The 19,718-nt window shown below is 38.4% G+C and overlaps 1 protein-coding gene across 5 annotated transcripts; it reads right to left on the bottom strand.

The window, feature by feature from the left end:
- Positions 1–932: 932 nt before the first annotated feature.
- Positions 933–15,966, bottom strand: LOC111865473 (28S ribosomal protein S23, mitochondrial). Of its 5 annotated transcripts, none has more exons than XM_023853556.2 (5): positions 15,629–15,960; positions 13,441–13,544; positions 9,277–9,438; positions 5,477–5,706; positions 933–972 (listed from the first exon to the last, which is right to left on the bottom strand). In XM_023853556.2, exons 2-5 carry the CDS (start codon positions 13,482–13,484, stop codon positions 959–961), a joined length of 450 nt encoding a protein of 149 aa, XP_023709324.1. In that variant the 5' UTR covers positions 13,485–13,544; positions 15,629–15,960; the 3' UTR covers positions 933–958. The 5 variants fall into 5 exon arrangements, with proteins under 5 accessions (XP_023709324.1, XP_023709319.1, XP_023709320.1 ...); XM_023853551.2 differs by lacking the exon at positions 933–972 and adding an exon at positions 1,022–4,349 and having other exon boundaries at positions 15,629–15,966; XM_023853552.2 differs by lacking the exon at positions 933–972 and adding an exon at positions 1,022–4,349 and having other exon boundaries at positions 15,733–15,966.
- Positions 15,967–19,718: the final 3,752 nt, after the last annotated feature.

Raw genomic sequence — 19,718 nt, 5'->3', positions numbered from 1 at the left:
GAGTCCTGTCAACTTTACAAGCGCTACGGTTTCAGAAATTATTTGCGAACTGGAAAAGGCCACATCGCCTAATCCATAAAATGGAAGAAGGAAATTCTTGTAAGGGGTATACGTACCAAATGTAATTAAAACGACAAACAATCTTGTCTGGTGACACGACCGAGAGACGAAAGAACACAAAGAAATTTAAAGGCGTTTACCATTGTTAGGAAACATCTTAATCGCAATAAGAACTGCACTAGCGTCACGGTGCCTGGCGACTAACGACAAAACTATACGACTCTACAATACATGCATTTGTTCGAACAATATTACGTCAGTTGCTTTATTATTCATGCAATATTCTTCTGAATTTGCAGACTTTCGGTGGCCTCCCACACCGGAGTTTCTTTCTCGAGTAGTAAAAATGTACACGGCTCAGTGACTTCGTATATTCACCCACCCGGTCTGTTCCTTCATGATGACAGTGGCTATCTTGTCCGACGCTGAAGCTGACGCCCATTTACTGACCTACCTTTCGCAGGCCTAAGTGACGACAATGGATGTCTTGTCCAACGCTGAAGCTGGAGCACATTTCATACACTTAATCAAAGAATTTTAGGTTGCTGTTTTCCAGGGGCTTGTGAAAAGATGGGACAAGTGCCTCAGTGTACAGGGCAATTATGTTGAGAAATAAAAGCGTTTTTCAAATCAGTACTCTTATTTAAGTTTTATATCCATTTGTAACTTACTTATTACAGGCCGTGCCATAGCTCAAGCGGTTAGTAGCTGGCTTCCCACCGTGGCGGCCCGGTTTCAATCCCGGGTCTGGTCAAGTGTGATTTGTGGTGGACAAAGTGGCACTGGGGCAGGTTCCTCCAAGTACTTCAGTTTCCATTGCCAATCTTCATTCCACCAATTGCTCCACAATCATTTGGGGCTGGTACAATAGGCCAGAAGTGGCTGCAGTACAAGGGACTTAGTCCCACACCACTAGCAATAAAAAAACTTACTTATTGACTTACCCTCGTATTAAATGTACATAAAGTATGTGGAAATTCTGCAGTGTTTAAAACAGGCCAATTATTGTAAAACTCGGTTCAACTTTATGCATCATGGACAATGCAAAGCGTGGACTGAACTTAAACTTTTAAGGGATGGTTTCTGATAAGGCCTTGCTGCAAATACATAAGATTATGTGTCAGACTCCTGAGATGTTAAGAATACTGAACAAGTCTTCATTATTTTTATAAGCTATCCCTGTAACAGGCCGTGAAGACGCATAGGATTGTGAGACAGCAAGGCTCCCATATTTTCTAGACAATTGGCTCATAGATGGCAGTGAGGTTGGTCAGGCTTACTCACTGGACACCATTACCCCCAGAAAGATTCCTGGTACTCATTTCTGTTAGAGGGTGAGCTGACCCCAAGGCCATAGTGCTGCTGGAAGGATTAGGTCAATTGAAAAATCCAGCGACCTCATTATGAACTGATTCCGCAACCTGCCTTGTAGCATAATGTCTCAACCAACTATGCTACCACTTGCTTTAGTGCCACACTGTGATACGCATAATTAGAAATTTAGAGGCAGCTTCTAAATTCATGTTTTCAACCACTTTTAACAGATACTGCAAGCACCGATTTGAATGATCACTTTTATGAATTTCATAAATTCTAGTTATACTGAAGTTGTAATATATGCCACAAGAGGTCAGATGGGCTGTAGTGAAGGACAGAGTGACCATGAATGAAGAATATCGGGGAGGGGGAGCGAACTACTCTTAATTTCCGCATAGCACATGCTTCATTATTAGTTTTTTTAATTTTTATTATTTACTTTGGTGGAAACTGACAGAACATATTCGTATACTGCCAAGAATAATATATAATGTTCCACTAGTTCTTAAGACAGTTCTATCAAAACAAAACAAAACAAAATGGAAAAAAATACAAAAATGTTTTAATTTTTGTAACTTCACCTCATCTGTCTGCATGTTGGTGCACAGAGCTCACTGGCATGTCTATGTATAAGCAGTATTCCTGTTATAACCAATGCTAGGGTGTCTCCTTTCTTACATTAAATCAAAAAGCAGCAAGATGCCTAACATATACTAAATGTAATCCAGCAGTCTTGGAAATTCACAGACAAAATATCAGAGGCTTGAGAAGCAAAAGTCATGAATTACTACACTCTTTTGAAATAGTCAACATAAACCCTCACATATTGTGTTTAAGTGAACATCACATGGTTGAACAGGAACTGCTGCTCCTCTCAATGAATGGACTCCATACCCAGCCACTTGAGTTCAGCCAAAATCATATTTCTCCAGTTCAACATTATCCTCTGACAAACATCTCCAATCTCCTCAGGCATGCTACATACCCTGTTCATCTCATTCCCTTTCATTTGAGCATTCTAACAATAGTGGACAAACAGCAACATTTTATAAAGTTCCTCATAATGTAATTTTCCACAGTTTCTGACTTGCATTTACAAATTCACATCAGTACCCTGTTCTGAAACAGCTTCATCTCTGTGTGTCAAAGAAACACATAAAAAGGAGGTAAAATGATACTTGTGTATATTTCAGCCTTTATACTCTGGATAGATTATAGGAATGCAAACAATTCTGAACTGAATGGCAGCAAACAATCCCAAAATTTAATCTGTCCTTAATTTTGTATTGAATATAATTTTGATTTGTTATTCAGATCATCTGATTCTTTACTTAACACATGAGGGTTAACTTCATGACAATTAGTACTAGAGAGGTCAGTCGTGTCCTCCTAGTCTGGAACAATACACGTATATTTCTTTGATGCGACACACACAGAAAACCCAGAGTAGGGTCCAGAAATATAAAAACTATATTCATGCAGAAACATACAGCTCTATTCATATTTTCCAGTTTTCTTAAGATCACTATTTATAAATTAAATATTAAGGCTGGAAGGTCAAATTGTACCTTATCCTCTTTGTCTTGCAGACACCATCAAATGTCCATATTCATTAGCCCATGACTGCAAAGTACTTGAACAGATGTCACATTCCATACCATTCCTGTGATACCCCACTCAGCTCTCTCACATTTTAGTTCGGATGTACTCAGAAACAGTCATTATTAGGCTTCATGTTCATTCTCCCTTTATGATGCCCTGACAAACAAGCCACCAGTTATGCTTGATGATGCAGCATGTTAGACACAAGAGTTTCTCCTTTTTCTTTTCTTAAATAGTCATAAATCAAGTCAAAAGTTCAGTTCTTTATCCAAAATTTTCAAAATGGTGGATGAAGTATGGTAACTTGCGACCTTTGTTCACTTCTCTACTCCACGTCATCCAGACCGACTCTGGAGTCCAGCCAACCTCCTATCTGATTGGTACCTGGGTCTTTTACCTGGGGGGTTAAGTGGCTGAGGCGCGAAACTGACCACTCACCTCCAACTAGTGCCAAGGTTAAGAAAATGTGGATCTATACATCCACTCCCATATAAGCCTTCATGACATAGTGCTTAATTAGTTACTCACAGTGACAACTTTACCTTTTTCCCCATTCTGTACTCAGTATTCTGGCATGTTGGCATAACAAGCGAGAGGACAGTTATGTAAGTCCCAGTAGGGTCAAGTATTTTCTCTTCTCCAGTGTCCAAACTGGCTGTGCTGCACCCATCCTGCCATCCAATGGGTACCAGGGATTAAGCAGCTGGGGCATAAAGCTGACCACTCGCCTCTAATTAGCTCTGAGATCTATATATCCACTCCTCAATATGCCTTCAAGGCACAGTGCTCAATTGGTTAACCACAGGGACTTCACCTTCACCTTATAATTGTACTCACTACTGTCAAAGAGTAGTGACAGCTGAAGCCTACAAGACAACACAGCTGGCTTGCAGCTGTCACTTATGTGGTAAACTGCCTGCACCAACTTATTGCAGGTAACCTCCACAATACAAATGCATGCACATTGGGGTTCTCATGATTCCTGTGACCATATGGATGTCTTTGCCACGTTACAGTATCTATGTGAAACTCTCCACAGTCAGTAACACCATGATCACATCCTTCCAACAGACTGAACGCATACCAGCATGACAACTATCACTGGATTGTGTTTTGTGCCCACATCTCTGCACAGGAGAGAGAACAGCACACTAATATCATGTATTGGCACAGGTTTCCTGCCAATTTAGAGCTGTGAAGGCAGCAAAGATAATCCTGAAAACACTTTTCGTGCAGTGGCTTCTTCAACATGTTTTTAAATCTGGTAGTAATGTTTGTACTGGGGAATGCTGTGAACAGGATCAACTGCTCTGAATGTTGACTCATAACATACAGCTCTAATTCACCTTTATTAAAGTGCCATTTTAATTCTGGAACAAATGTATAAATTTATCAGAAGAGCTTCTACCATCAATCCTTAAAACGACTACTGCCTTCCATGTAATTCTGACAGAAAGACAAACTGGCATTGTACATTAAGGGGGGTTATTCATGGATTTCATTAATAATGTTCATTACATCACTACTGTTTCTTTCAAGGTATTTGAAATGCTTCATTAGTCACTCAGCCATTACTACACAGTCATAAATAAATTTACTGATGCTATAATTAAGCACAGAGACAATTTTAAGCTTTTCACCTCTACAATATGATACTGACAGTATCGTTAAACAAACCATAAAAAACAAATAAACCAAATTTAGCTTTGCCTTTGAAGTCGCTGAAGTAAGTTGGCTCTCCTAGAAAACTGCCCTTTTAATTTAGGTAAACTGGACAAACTACAAAAACTTTCTATTTCAGGACTGGATATAAGCATATACAGTTATAGACTATTCTCATGCATCAAAAAACGGAAGAAGTTCATCTTTAAAATAAACAGCACATTTGAAATCATAAGAATTATTATCTACGATGTATAACAGTATTTACCTTTAATGCAAAAAGGCACACTCAGCTATTGTATAGTACAAACTACACGGGAATGACAACAGCCATTCTTCTCCAACAGCAGTCACTGAGAGCTGCTTCCTGTTTCAGATATCTATCATTACACAACTATTATTAGTTACATAGGTCTTATCATTACTGCCTACATCATCAATGTAGCCCGATCAATGCTGAAACATGCAGCTAGTAATGATAAGAGTGGATGTTACTAATAACAGTTGTGTGAGACAGCACACATACATTGGATAGTTGATCTCAAGGCCAAGACCAGCCTAACTGTGACATCTGATTCAAGTGAGACACTGACTGACAAACCAGACTGTGAATGTAAAATCAAAATCTGCACAGAATGATATATCAATGTTGCAATTCTAAGATTCAAGTTAGCAATAACTTCTGTGTGTCTTTGCCATACAAAGTGAGGACTCTCCTTGAACATCTGAAGGCAACTGTCTTCAAGGCTAACTAGGATACTCCTAACATGTGCCCTGCATTCTCTGCTACATACATTAGACTGTTAATCTTTAAAAATATCCTTAATGTTGACACCTGTGTCCCTTCCAGCCTCTTGGAAAGATGATCCTGCTTTAGGTGCATCTGCTGCACTGTATACTGGAGCATTCATCACATCATCTGCAGCCTGATACAAATTTTCTTCAGGCACTTTACCTTCTTCTCTTAATTTATTGTATGCAGAGATAAATTTCTGTGTTTGGGTCTGTATCTGTTGATCAGATAAGTTAACAGCTGGTAAAGACCTATGCTCTTTCTGGAACTTCCTAAAATTAATTAAACATAAAGTTAATTTTGCATATAATTCACATTTCAGCATACAGGATGTCAAACTGTATACACACAAATGTTTTACATCACACAGTGCATCTTCTGTTAAATTATACAGGTCTGTTACTTCCAAACTACTGACTGAGTGTGATTAACATGGGAATAAGATTGTATAATAACTTGCCCTCTCAAATAAGAAGTATTCAAGAGTTCAAGGTTTTTAAGCATCAATTAAAGGATTACTTGTTGTGCAAAGCTTTTTATTCCCTTCAAGAATATTTTTACAAGAATTAGCTTAATAATAGAACAAAGATACTTAGGTAATTTATTTTAGCTATTGCATGTAATTTATAATTTAGCTTTTGTTGCCTTATTATACTCATCCACTGTTTTATCATATTTAAAGGACTTATTTTTCTATGGTTTTTTATATTATTAGTCATTTGATGTGACGTTTAATCTCATATATTTTTTTAAAAACTGACTTGTCCAATTGTACATAATGTAACAGTTATGGATGTTAAATAAATCAATCAATCAAACTGACAGCCTACCTTCAGCTGAATGCCACCAGTTAATTCTCGATGAGTCTAGAACTGCTTCACAACAGCCATAAAAGCAACTTATCCGAACTATAAGAGGTGCTGAAAATGATGCCCCCCCCCTTGAAGCACACACATTCTATACTACTCATTTGAAGAGGTTCTTTGGGAGCAATTTCTAAAGATTTTTCTCTGGATGCTCAACTTCTCTTTCATATTAGGGTTAATTTTGTACCATTTATATTTGAAACTACAAGGTTAAAAGTAAAGTTTTCCTTGTGCTTAACTAATCAAGCACTATGCCATGAAGGTGTATGGGGTACTGGATCTAATTAAAAAAATTAAAGCTATCCCAGTAAGACATCGTGAAGGCCCATAGGGTTGTGAGACATCAAGGTTCCCACATTTTCTCTAGATAACTGGCTCACAGATGGAGGTAAGGTTATCAGCCTTATGCACCGGCCGCCCTCTACTCCCCAGGAAGATTCCTGGTATTCATTTCTGTTAGAGGCTGAGTCAGCCCCAGGGCCATAGGGCAGCTGGAAGTATCAGGTAAACTGAAAACTCATTGGGACTCGAACCTGCAACCTTCCAGCTTGTAGCATAGTGCCTCAACCACGTGCCCATAAATAAAAATTCTGTGGCCGACGTGCTCACCACAAACCAAAAGTTCTTATTCTGCTATCAAACAGTCTTTCGAGCAGACCGTACATCATATCAAGACGCTGCAGAATCATTTGACTGGCCCACCCAGCCTCTTATCAAAAGGGTACCGGGGGCGATTTCCCTGGGGATAAAGCAGCAAAGGAATTATGGTGACCACTCTCCTCCATCTAGTTCCAAGGTCAAGAATGGTGGAACTGGCACAAGAGATCACTGTGGTTGCGGTGCAAGGGCCAAGAAAGCCCACCCCTTATACATTCATTACCTCAAACTCTGCCCCATATGTCTTCCTGCCACAGTGCTTAATTAGTTTACCTTTACCTCACCATCCTTTGCCTTTTGTAAGCTGTGCAAAGAAATTCCAGCAAATAGTTCCCACAAGAATATCAGCCGACTAAGTTGTTTAGAATTCATCATTACCACACACTTATTTTTAAGACACATACAGGAATTCTGTGAAGTTTATGGATGCCTACAGTCCTTGGAATAGTGGCTCTAAGAAATTTACAGTAAACGTTTCTCAGACACTTTCTAGCAGGACCACACTTTACAAGTGATTCATATACCACTAAAAAGAAATGCATGCTCTTCATTCAGCATGTTAAGGCACTGTAATGTGTTTGGAGTAGATACTTCCATGGTAACGCAATTACGGTGGGCCGTTGCGTAGGAATTGCAGAATCAACAAACCGTGTTTCCCCAGAGATGGAAGGTCCATTGCGTAGCAACGACCATGGATATATAAGGGGGTTAATGCATTAGATGAGTCGGCCTTTAGATAGCCACCGTTGAAGAGAGGTGAAGTCTAGCATCTGCCGAGTGAAGTCGAGAAGTGACTACAGCAGGTTTAATTGTGACATTATAATGTAAAAGCAAAGGAGAATAAATATTTGCTACGTGAAGTTATTTGTTGCATAACAGCCAACACGCGACCGTATTATACATATCCACAATAATAAGCAGTAATGTACACATTAAGGGCAAAACAAGAAATGAATGGTCTATCCATGTGAGCATGGATCATTCCATGGTATTTACTGATAGCATTCTGAGTCATTCTAGGCTCAAAGGCACATTGCCACTGGCCAACAGTAATGAAGTGACGGGAACAGGAAGACACACTGTGCCTATTATCTTCATTATCTGTATCTGGTGAAAACAATATTCGAGCATATGAACTGCCACCTCCTCAGTAAATAGTTTTCTGTGGTTGGAACCAACTACAGAAACATAAATAAACTTTATTGTACAAGAATTTTATATTTAAAGAATGTCATGACCCTACTGACACTGCTGAAAATAAATACTAGCAATGATTAATCTGACATGATAATGGACACTATCTTTCATATAATTTTGATTATAGAAACACAATTTAGAACTTGGCTCTGTTTCTATCATCAGGCAAGTAAGTGTAAGAAATGTACTCAGTTGGGCTCAACAGATGGAGCAAGAACACACATACTCACATACTGTGCCTGCATGGAGCCCTCCTCAAGTTGCGATTCTATGTATCATCTGGTTGCATGTGTCCACATGAAGCAGTTCAATGGCGGAGACATAGTTCAACATAATGGGACACACAGGTGTCTTAACATGCTGAAGAAAGGCCCGATTATATGAAACACTGTCTCAAGGAGGATGTCACAGGCAACATGTGCGGGNGCGGGGGGGGGGGACTTCCTTGATCACATTACCGTATTTCGATCTCTCCTTGCTTGCTCTGGGTACTGTATACACCCTTCATGACACCAGCTGAAGTGTGCATACAGAAAACTCTCTAATGTATCAGATATTTTCATTTTTTTTTTTAGTTTCTTGGGGTGGGTGAGACTGAGGTCTCCACCTGGTACATCAGCCACTAATTTGGCCTACTGCACCAGCCCTGGATGGTAGATGATGAGTGTGGGGCAGTCTGTAGAATGGGAATTGACAGGGGAAACCAATGTACTTGATGAAAACCTACCCCAGTCCCACACCCTGTCCATCACAAATTCCACATGACCTGCCCTGGGATAAAACCTAGGCCGCCACAATGGAACACTGGCGACTAATTGCCTGAGCTACGGCATGACCTAATGTGTAAGCTACCTGAAGACTGCTGTAGCTGAAATTTCATTATAGGCCTCTACATTCAATACATCAGAGGATCTGAAACCATGCTGTTATTGCCAATGTTATGGTGTACATTACAATCATGCACATATACAAAACTTGATCATATACAGAAGTGCTGAAGAACATTTTGAGATATATATTACACTCACACAGACAACTTGAAACTATACATCTACACTTGTTGCTATATAAATAAAATTATAATGTGTAATTCAAATCAAATTTATCATGCACCCAACTTACGCCCTGATAGTATCTTCAGGATAAAATATGTTTCTTAATGGAACATCTGGTGCTGGTCGGTCATATTTTGGTTCATACTTTGGAGGAAATGCTGTATACACATCATACCAAATGGGTTTATCTTCTTCCTTCAAAGCACCAGATCTGAGTAGACCTCTGACCCTGTGAATGAGTAATACTTCTTTATTTGTATGAATCATAACAAAGCTTACCTGTCTTTCAGTTTGAATGGATTTCCTCCTTGCTGCGCCTAACTTAGCAAAGCGCAGTGATCGCCACAGGAAGTTCCTGTGACACTGACACTTTCATTCAGCTGCTGCCATCTGTATGGTGATGACAAAAACAACTACAACTGAACAGTTATGCAATTTCATGATCTGTTTTAAGTGCACAATTCTGAAAAGTTAAACAGTTCCGTCTAGTTTGACCGGTGAAGATTTTTCATATTTCAATTATTTATGCCCTTACACATTTCGGTCTTCAGAGACCATCATCAGAGGGACACCTTTACATCAATACAGTTAGAAGATACAATTACAATGTATGTTCTGAAAGTTAAAATGTTTACATATAATATTAATAATATACGATTGTGTATAAAATCTAAAATCTTTACAACTACAGTGGCTGTTCCAATACATTAACACTTTGCGGACCGGTGATTTAAATATTTAAATCATCCTGGGGACTGGCATTTTTATACCTACTACCCTAACTTGTGCACTGTTCACTTTAAAAATTAATATAAAATAAATGATACAAATTCCGTTCCAAGTGCAAACAATATATATTATATGTCTTTGATCTTGTTCTTTCTACACTACATGTTTCGGCCTCTATCGGTCATCATCAGGTGTATACTCTTAACGTTGCTGCCAGCACTTAGACATAGGGCGTGCAACCCTAAGAATTTTAAATTTTAAATTTTAAATTTAGAGAAAATTTTAAAAGGTTTTGAAAAACATCATAACTAAAGATTTTTAAAGTGCTACTACAAGAATATCAAAATTTGACGTGTGCAACATAATCTACATACCAGACATATATCAACGATGTAGATGTTGATAATACGAAGAATATGACATTGTGTTTTTAAATGTTAAATTTTAGACTGGGGTCAGTGTGGCAGCAACGTTAAGAGTATACACCTGATGATGGCCGATAGAGGCCGAAACATGTAGTGTACAAAGAACAAGATCAAAGACATATAATATATATTGTTTGCACTTGGGACGGAATTTGTGTCATTTATCGTGTAGAGTGCAACAGGATGCTTAAATATAATATTGTAATATAAAATCTCTGAATTAATTTTATGAACTATAATTTTTGGAGAACACTTACCAATGCTCCTAGAAGTGCTTGAAAGTGTGATATTCCTGGAAACATTCCCCTTTGTGAAGTGGCATTACACAGAACTTGCACATGTAGACAGTCATAGTCCTTTTTTTGTGAACTGCGCAAACACGGCATTGCCTAGAAGGATACTTCCCCTTGGAATGTTCACTGTTCACAATTCTCACGAGGGTATGTTTCCACATATCACCCAAGAGTCACCCAGGAGTGTCCACATGAGGCCTGCGTGGGGGTGGGAGTTCATCATCTAGGTCGCACTAAGTGTGTCTGACTCTGGTTCTGCCGCCACCATCTGGTCTGTAGCCCAAGCCTTTGCCACATTCATCAGAAATGCTTTGTATATCAATTTAGAATCAGGGTTTAGATTTTTGTAAACCAAAAATGAATTGAAAATGGCACAATTTATAAGCCACAAGACAACTTTCACGTTTATTATCTGTGGCCACAATTCTTTGTTGACCCCTGTCACTTCCACTGTCTGAGTCACTAATCACTATTCCTCCACAAGGCACGGCGGATAGCTCCATAAACAAGTCCGAGAGATCACTTGCTTTCAACCGCTTTTGTCCTTGAAACATACTCCCCTCTACTAATTTCTGCCTGGTACATAAACAGCTAGAAGGGGCAAAGTTTATTTTCTTTTGGAGTAGGGACCCTAGCCAGCCAGGTCAAGTTACTGAATACCTGGCATACATTCCGAAGATTTATTACGCAGTATTCATTGCAGTTGCGAGGCGCCAGAGCAAGGTATAGTGTGTTCCAACATAACATGTCCTAAAGTCATAATAATATGCCACTGGTCCACAACGTTTAAAAGCGAAAAACCTTTTAAAGGGTGCGCGGTCTGCAAAGTGTTAAAATATTTATAGCTGATTTGTTAAGACTCTATTGGAATTCAGGTTTGTGTCGTCCCTCTTATTATTTCTTTTGACGTGGGCTGAATGTGTGCCGCCTTGTCGTTCTCGCGAAGAGGGTTCTTTGATGTTGTCCTGTATGTGTTTGTGGCATGCTGTGTTGTTTCTAGCTTCTAACTGTATTGATGTAAAGGTGTCCCTCTGAAGATGGTCTCTGAAGACTGAAATGTGTAAGGGCATAAATAATTTAAATAAGAAAAATCTTCACCAGTCACACTGAATGGAACTGTTTAACTTTTCACGATATTATTAGTGTGATGGACCAGAATGAAACAGATTAAATGCACAATTCTCATTAGTACAGATTCCAACCATCAGCTTGTCAGATACAAGCTCAAAACTTTATGCCTGAAGTCACAGATCTAATTTCATGGTGTAAGAGAACTTCCTATTGAACAAAAACTGTTCCTACCTAAAAAATACAGAAAGCTGCCTTGTTGCTATTACAGACAGCAGGGATTTAAGCAGTACTAAGATGGAGGACATCTCTAGAAGCATAACTCGGGTATCTAGTTTCAGTTTTCATTTGTTAGTTGGTAATCTGTGCATAATTAAGAACCACCATGCCATGTAGACGCATTCTTGACCTTGGCAATGAATGGAGATGAGGGGAACCTGAGCACCCAGGCCCCCCCCCCCCACACACCCTGTTGCTGTACTGAGCGAGCTCTCCCTGCTCTCCGTGCAGCAATAAGTATACCACGAAAACTAGACTACATAAAAATACAACATTAACAACTGATCCAGTCATTACGGAAGAACATATAAACATTATATCATTAATCCTCAAGAAAGTTGAGTATGGCAATAACAGCAAACTGAGGTGGCATAACAATTAACTGAAGATTTGAGGTGGCTAAGTGAAGTCTACTGCAGCTCAAGACACAAAGCCAATAAGAGATCACAAATTTTAAATTAATTCTTAAATTAATTTTTAATCAATTCTAAAATTAATTTTAGCTTAATAAGAAAATTAAGTTTAATATTTAGTCTCATATAAGTCAATAGCCACTAAACAGTATGAAAATAAACGTGAGTGTAGCCACTTCATGGCCTGTGTAGGAATACAGGAATCTCATGTTACAATTCAGTAATTAATAATGTGCAACTGGAAACAGCTGAAGATGACCCTTTAAGGGTCAAAACATGTCAGGTAACCCAAATTAATAAACACTGTTGCACTGACGGCTGACCCATTATTATTAGTATCCCTGCTCTCATCTGTTAATTGGTCTGAAAGTTACTAGGAAGGGCTAGACACTTGGCTGTAGCGTTATCACAAGCCTACCGTTCTTTATAAGATGAATGGAAAGCTTAAATCGACATTGAAGCATAACAGTTTCCACATGCATTCTCTGCACTTCTGAAGTCTGAATGCACGGATCTCCCATACAGCATCTATGCACTTATGTGTAACTGAGGTTACTACCATTACTGAATGTTAAAAGTGATACCAACATTTCTCCTGTTTCACATGCCATATTAAGAATTCCTTACATCCACAAACCCAACACTAGATCCTGTATACCTACAGTTATGAAGAAAAAAACAGAAATATCATAGTCATATATTTTTCACAGATCTTCCATATTACAAACCGCTAATCAAAAGTATCTTCTAGCCTCACATAGTTTCAATAATTATGACAATTTTTCTGCGACAGAGGCCAGAACCTAGCCACTGCATTCGTCATTACAAATGTGAAATACAAAGGGCCAAAACAGTGCTGAGATATAAACAAGAGCGTTTACAAACACCAACCACTGTAAAGGATGCTTATAAATAGGCTGGATTATACTTGACAAAGACTAAGTAATGAGTATATTATTTCATGAATAGCATGTACTCTCTTCCCTACATAATGCGCAAGCAAATATTAATGAACTGCATTAACCTTGAATATATGGTGCCAACTTTCTCCAATCTACTGCTTGCCATAACTGTCCAGTCCTTGTCTTTAGCCTGATATGTGCTGAGTCAGGAACAGAGCATAATTTCCTGCAAGAACAAATTGGTATTATAAAATAATTATGTTCCTTCTGCTTTGCCCACTCTGATCTCCTCTAACAGCTATCTGTGCTTCCAATGAGCAGAGTGTAAATTTCTACTTACAAGAGGCACTAATTCTCTGACATCTCATAGTGCAATCCAAACACCGACTTGTTACATGGAACATTCGGCATCATCTGTGTGATGCAACACTAAAAACTGGCGTATGAAGCCAGTACAAGTACATATATAGCATTTCTCCTGCATAGCATAAACCTACAGTACCCCTATGCAAGACAGTATTCATCAAACACATCAGCTCATACAAAGAGCAATCCCTGAAAGGCACCAAAAAGTGTGATAGGTTGCATTTTCACAGTGCAGGGACAGCCAACTGTGGCATGCTAACAAGTCTGACCATACTGCAACTTGCTCCACAGAAGCACAAGTCCCCCGACAGCAGGTGTCTTGACATGACTGAATTCCAGGAACGTTTTGGCCCTCCCTCCCTCATACCTCACGCATCTATAGGTATTTATTGTTATATAAGTGATTTATATTGAACTTGTGGTTACTGTTCCTCTTGCCATTTATCATTGCTTATATCATGCGCATGCTGAACTGCCTGTGTCTGTAATACTTGCACTGCATAAGGGTTGGAGGGAAAAAACTGTTTGCGTTACAGCAGACGAAATTATTGCCACTTCATGTTGTCAAATTTACATCACATCTAACAGCTAATTATGGTTCTCACACACTTACTGGCCACAGTGCAGTCTGTCCTAGGAAGTCCTGTAAGTAGCACAGCAGGAATCTAGGCAAGGGATGGGAGGTAAAGTGGAAAACCAGGTGGGAATGAAACCAAATGGGACACATCAGCTTCTGACATTATGTAGATTTGTGGGATAACATAGATACCGTACAGAACAAATACAGTCTTTCACTGATGCTGCTAGTAGGAGTTGGGGGGTGTGGAAGAAAACACAGAGAAGACTAAGCATATTAATGTCTCACCAGAATGCATGACAGTATCATAACATAAAGATTGCTAACAGAGCCTTTGAAAATGATGCGAACTCCAAAATCCATATACTTTGCAGCTCTTTCCCCCTTACACTGCCCAAAGTTTACAATTGCGGGAAGGTCATACATGTTATTTGTCAGTGTCAATGCCAATGTATAAAACTATATGCAAAACATTAAAATACTGAAATATTAAATTATTACAATGTTTCATTTGCTGTGATGTTATTAAACAATGTTTACTTCTGGATCACTGCAGAGATGTCTTGTCCTCAATGCCAACAGTGTATAAAATTAAATGTTAAAATATTAGTTTTATTGTTGTAGTTCATGTTATTTAAATAGTTGTTGTCACAGAAGAAGTGGTCTTCTCTTGCGTGATCTGAAACACTGATCTTGTGTTAGTTTCTAGTGTTGTGTTCCATGTAATATGCGGGGGCTGCTGTGCGTGGTTTTTTTTGTTTGCTTTGTTTTTGTTTCCCTTGTACATTGATCTTTTTGTGGGTGGTGTTACCTGTACTGATATGACAAATAACATGTATAATTTTCCAAAAATTGTAAACACTGGCCAATGCAAACTAAAACAGCAGAAAAGAGTAAGGAAGAAGCGTCAAAATTTTACATGACTCTGGTCATGAAGTGTCAAAACACGCTTGCTGTAATTTACACACAAACTGTTGCAGTGGAACCAATAATAAACCACAAACATGATTTTATCCATTTTCACAGTATAGGGATTACAGTCTCCCGGAATTAAACGCCATGCAATCTGCTTGAAGTCTGCGTTCGATGCACAAAACTTGTTGCTTCAATGCCACCAAGGTTTTACGGATGCTTACCGTTCTTCGATTATACAGACTAGATCTATCGACTGGGCCCAACTGAGGTTATACCTGAAGACAGAGACAGAATCGTCTCCGAAACGTTTTGAAAAATAAACAGACATTGTTTTTTTATAAATAGGATAATGTCCAAAAACATAGTATTTCTACTTACAGTCCTCGTTTTAGTAAAAAGAGACATATTTCATTTAATAGACAGCCATAGTCATACAGCCATCATTATCTTACCTCAGCTAACCCTTTATCATAGCGAGGCATATGTTAATACATACAATTTCAAAATGGATCGCTATAATTACGTATTTCTTCAACATGACAATGTTTATCCTTACTTTTGTCAAGAACACTCAGTCGTCTTCATTCCGGGTATGGCAACTAGCACTGCCGAAACTTCCCAATATTAGACAAGACCAGAATGTGTGGACCAATGAAGTATTGCGCAAATGGTACAGTATTATTTTAATCGTATATTCCTTTCTATGCTATTTCTCAATTGAAGACAGGTAATGAAGGGGTTCCTTAAAGGTAAATCATTGCCCAAGCCTTCACAAATATGGATCGTGATATTGGCTGCATTATACCAGCATTAGCTTTCATAGTTTTCACCATTCCCGCTGGGCGGAAGCACTGGTCTGTGATATATTATAATTACAATTATTATTATTATTCTGTAATTGGGTGTTGATGTGGTCCGTCTCGTGACCTCGTGACAGTAGATTTTATACTGATGCAGACAATAAAATACTACAAGACTCTCAATACAAGGCACAGTTTTGATTTATATTGCCCTCAGACAAATTTAACAGTTCATCAGAAGGGTCCTTATTGCTATGGAATTAAAACTTTTTAATTGTCTCCCATTAAAAATAAAGGAAGTAGTACATGATAGTAAGGTATTTAGAGTGGCCTTAAATGCCTTTTTACATTCAATATTGCATCACAACACACAGACAAGCAACATCAACTACCGACAGACAACACACGCCAACAACATCCCGAAGCAAAAAGATTGGGCCAAGCGGGAAAGAATTCTAGGGATTTTAAGAATTCTTACTTCAAATAACGAAACATAATTTTACAGAATTAACGACGAATCAAATAAGGAAGCTACTGTGGTGTGTGAAAAACTTTTAGTGAATCGACATTCTGGGTAATTTTAACTATTTGTAATTATTTTAATTAACTGGAAAGTGGCTATCTTGGACAAAGTGAAGTTTTGTGTGTTGGTGATTTCTTTTTCTACTATAAATGCCTCTGATGATGGCTCCGTGGTGAGCCGAAACATGTAAGGCAGGTGTTGACGAGGTGGAAAACTTAAAAAAGTGTCACATTTGACGGAAGGAACTTGATTGTTAATTATTTTGAATTTGACCAATAAGATCTTAACTTGCTTGCCCTTAAGGAAAATTGCAACCAAAGCTCTTGGGATTCCCACTGACCTGATACTGTACGTCGGCATTCGTGTGGGGAAGTCCCTTAGCTTATAGCGTGCATTCCTGGGCAAGAGAGGTCCTAAATGGGTTACCTAAGGGTAGTCCTAAGCTCCGTTCGGCTTCAAACTCCCCAAATTAAATTTTTGGGTTATTTAACAAGTCCCATTTTGTTGTAAAATACACACATACAATTTCATTAGTCGCCTCGATGTAATTTTTACCCAATTTTAGTTTTGTTTAATTTTGAACGCAACCTTGGTTATTGGTATTTCAATAGTTTAACACTTACATTCAGCTGCTGGTTTTTCCTAACCTGATAACTATTTAAGTTTCTTAGTTAAAACACCCTGTGGCTTTGATTTAGCTATGGCCTTCACATCAGCTGTGGCGGCTACCGCCCACATGTTTAGCCTTGAGCGTATCGTAAACTTCTAGCAAGCGTATTTTGTTACGCGGCTCTCGGCTGCATCGGCGCTTATCAGTAAAACTCTCTCTCTTTGTCATTCTCTGTACTCCGCTTTGCAAGGTCAATCCTTTCTTCTAAGCTTTTCTTTCCTGTAGCACGAACAATTTTGGATGTTAAACAATACAAAACTCAACCGGCTTCGAAATCGCGGTTGTTTACAACGGTTGGAATTAAAGTATGGTTATTTGCAGGGTTGTCTACACTCGCTATTACTTATTGTTGAGCCACCAGGATTGGATTCCTTTTACACACCATCGTTATTTATTCTGTAGAGCCCATTTACTTTGACGTTTCCTCGTAGTAAGCTGCTTACTTTTCTTTAATCCGACGTTCCTTCAGCTCTCGGCTGGTATTTATTTACCGACGTTACTTCAGCTCCTTTTGGCTGGTACTTTGTTCATCGACGTTACTTCAGCTTTCTTTATTCACCGACGTTACTTCAGCTTCTTTTGGCTGGTACCTTATTCATCGACGTTGGGCTTGATTAGATCCATCCTGTGGGCTTGACGTCCACACGACTTCTGTTTACCTCTGCTTGCCCCTGCATTATTCTTTCCCTTGATTCGAACTATATTTTAACTTTCATCATTTCAATAATTACTTTAATTTTAATATTATACTTATTTTTAATAACACGATTCCTTTAAATGTTTTATCCAAATTTGTTCCTGACTACTTACAATTTGCTTCGTTTTATTACTTTTGATTGATCCTTGCCGCAATACCTACTATACAATGTTTCCTTATGTGTCTTAAATTGGTACTTTACCTTTTCATTTCTCAAACCTTTAGGTCATTTACAGCTAGTATTTTAGTTTACCTTTCAACTTTCCACAGGGGTTGTTAATTGTTTCAGCACTCTTTCGGAATTTAAGTGTGGCATTTACACTTATTCTTTCATTCACTTCTGCCCTTAAGTTGTCAAACCCTTCATTATATATATATATTTTAACATTCAAATTTACTCCCCTTTTAACACCTTACATTAGTTACAATACTTTGGGGCTTACCCCAATTTTTGGGTATACAATATTTTTACCTTTTTATACAAATTTGTTTTGAGCCTTTAACTAGGTTGATTACATCATTATACTGATCATAGGCAGATTAGTTGGCTAGGTACTTGCTTGGTTAACCAGTTTAATGAAACGTACCATAGTTTGCATTATTCTTAGTTGAATTATTATGGCAACTAGTTACTTCATTTATCACCTTTAGTTCTATGGCCACTTTAGCCTTGTAACCGTTTGTACTTCGGGAAATATCATGTAATGGGTTACAAAAACAATTGTGTCACTATACACATGCTTTGAAAAATGTATCATTGTCTAAATGCATACTAATTAGTTGTTTAGGTTAGTATATCTACAGGTTGGCATTACAATCTGCCTTGTGAAATTTACAGCAGTTTAGCTGTAATAAATGTGTTTATTAAAACTAGTAGTCTTTTTTCTTCTTTCTTCCATTTCACTACCACTGACACTGTTCACTTTTACATTTCTTAAATTCTTTTTCTTCAATATGCACTCTTAAACTCGTTTTTCTTCTAATCACTGCCTAGTTATTCAAATCACTTTTAACGAGAACTACATTTCCGGCTCTAATTTCACATAGGGTTTCATATGGCTAATATGGAACAGCCCCTTCCCCTTTCCTGATACACTGCCTAGTTCATACAGGTGTTCGTTTTTTATCTTTGTGATAAGGAATGGGCCCTCATATGACCTCTGAAATTTGCCTATAATCCCTGTACTGGCTTGTGATACAGGTTGGGCTTTCACTAATACCTGATCTCCTACTTGGGGTAGCCATGAGAAATTTCCCTTTTTTTTCTTACTCCTTCTTTTTTCTGCTTTGGCTTTCATTCGTGCATAGGCCCTTAAAATTTTCGTAGAAAGTTCTTCCGTTGGGGGTTGGTCTGGTAGTTTTTGGTAAATTTCTTGAAAAATGCCCTTTTCCACTCTTCCCCCTAGTAGCTCCATTGGTGAATAGCCGGTCACTTGACTAATAGGTTGGTTCAACCAATTTTGGATGTGAGGTACTAATTCCGGCCACTGCTTGTGAGTTTGGTAGCAATAAATCTTGAAAAATTTTCCCAATTCCTTCATAACTCTTTCCACAGGATTGCTTTCCGGATGTCTTATGGGCGAATATCTCACGATGATCCCCAAATTCTTCAAGGTGTTTATCCAAATGGGACTAGTAAACTGGGATCCGTGGTCAGACAATATTATTTTGGGCTGTATTACCTTTACTAAATAATGTTCGGTTATCTTCTTTAAACATCCTTTAGTGGTCGCTGCCCTTAATGGGTAAAGCGTTACAAACTTAGTAAATACTTCCAAACATACTAGTAGGTATTTCACATTTCCTCTTCCAGTGGGTAAAGGTCCAAACAGATCCACAGAGGTTAACTCTC

This window comes from Cryptotermes secundus, unplaced genomic scaffold (assembly GCF_002891405.2).
Source record: "Cryptotermes secundus unplaced genomic scaffold, Csec_1.0 scaffold454, whole genome shotgun sequence".
NCBI lineage: Eukaryota > Metazoa > Arthropoda > Insecta > Blattodea > Kalotermitidae > Cryptotermes > Cryptotermes secundus.
The sequence above is the reverse complement of the archived record's forward strand: the minus strand, read 5'-3'. Positions and strand labels throughout refer to the sequence as shown.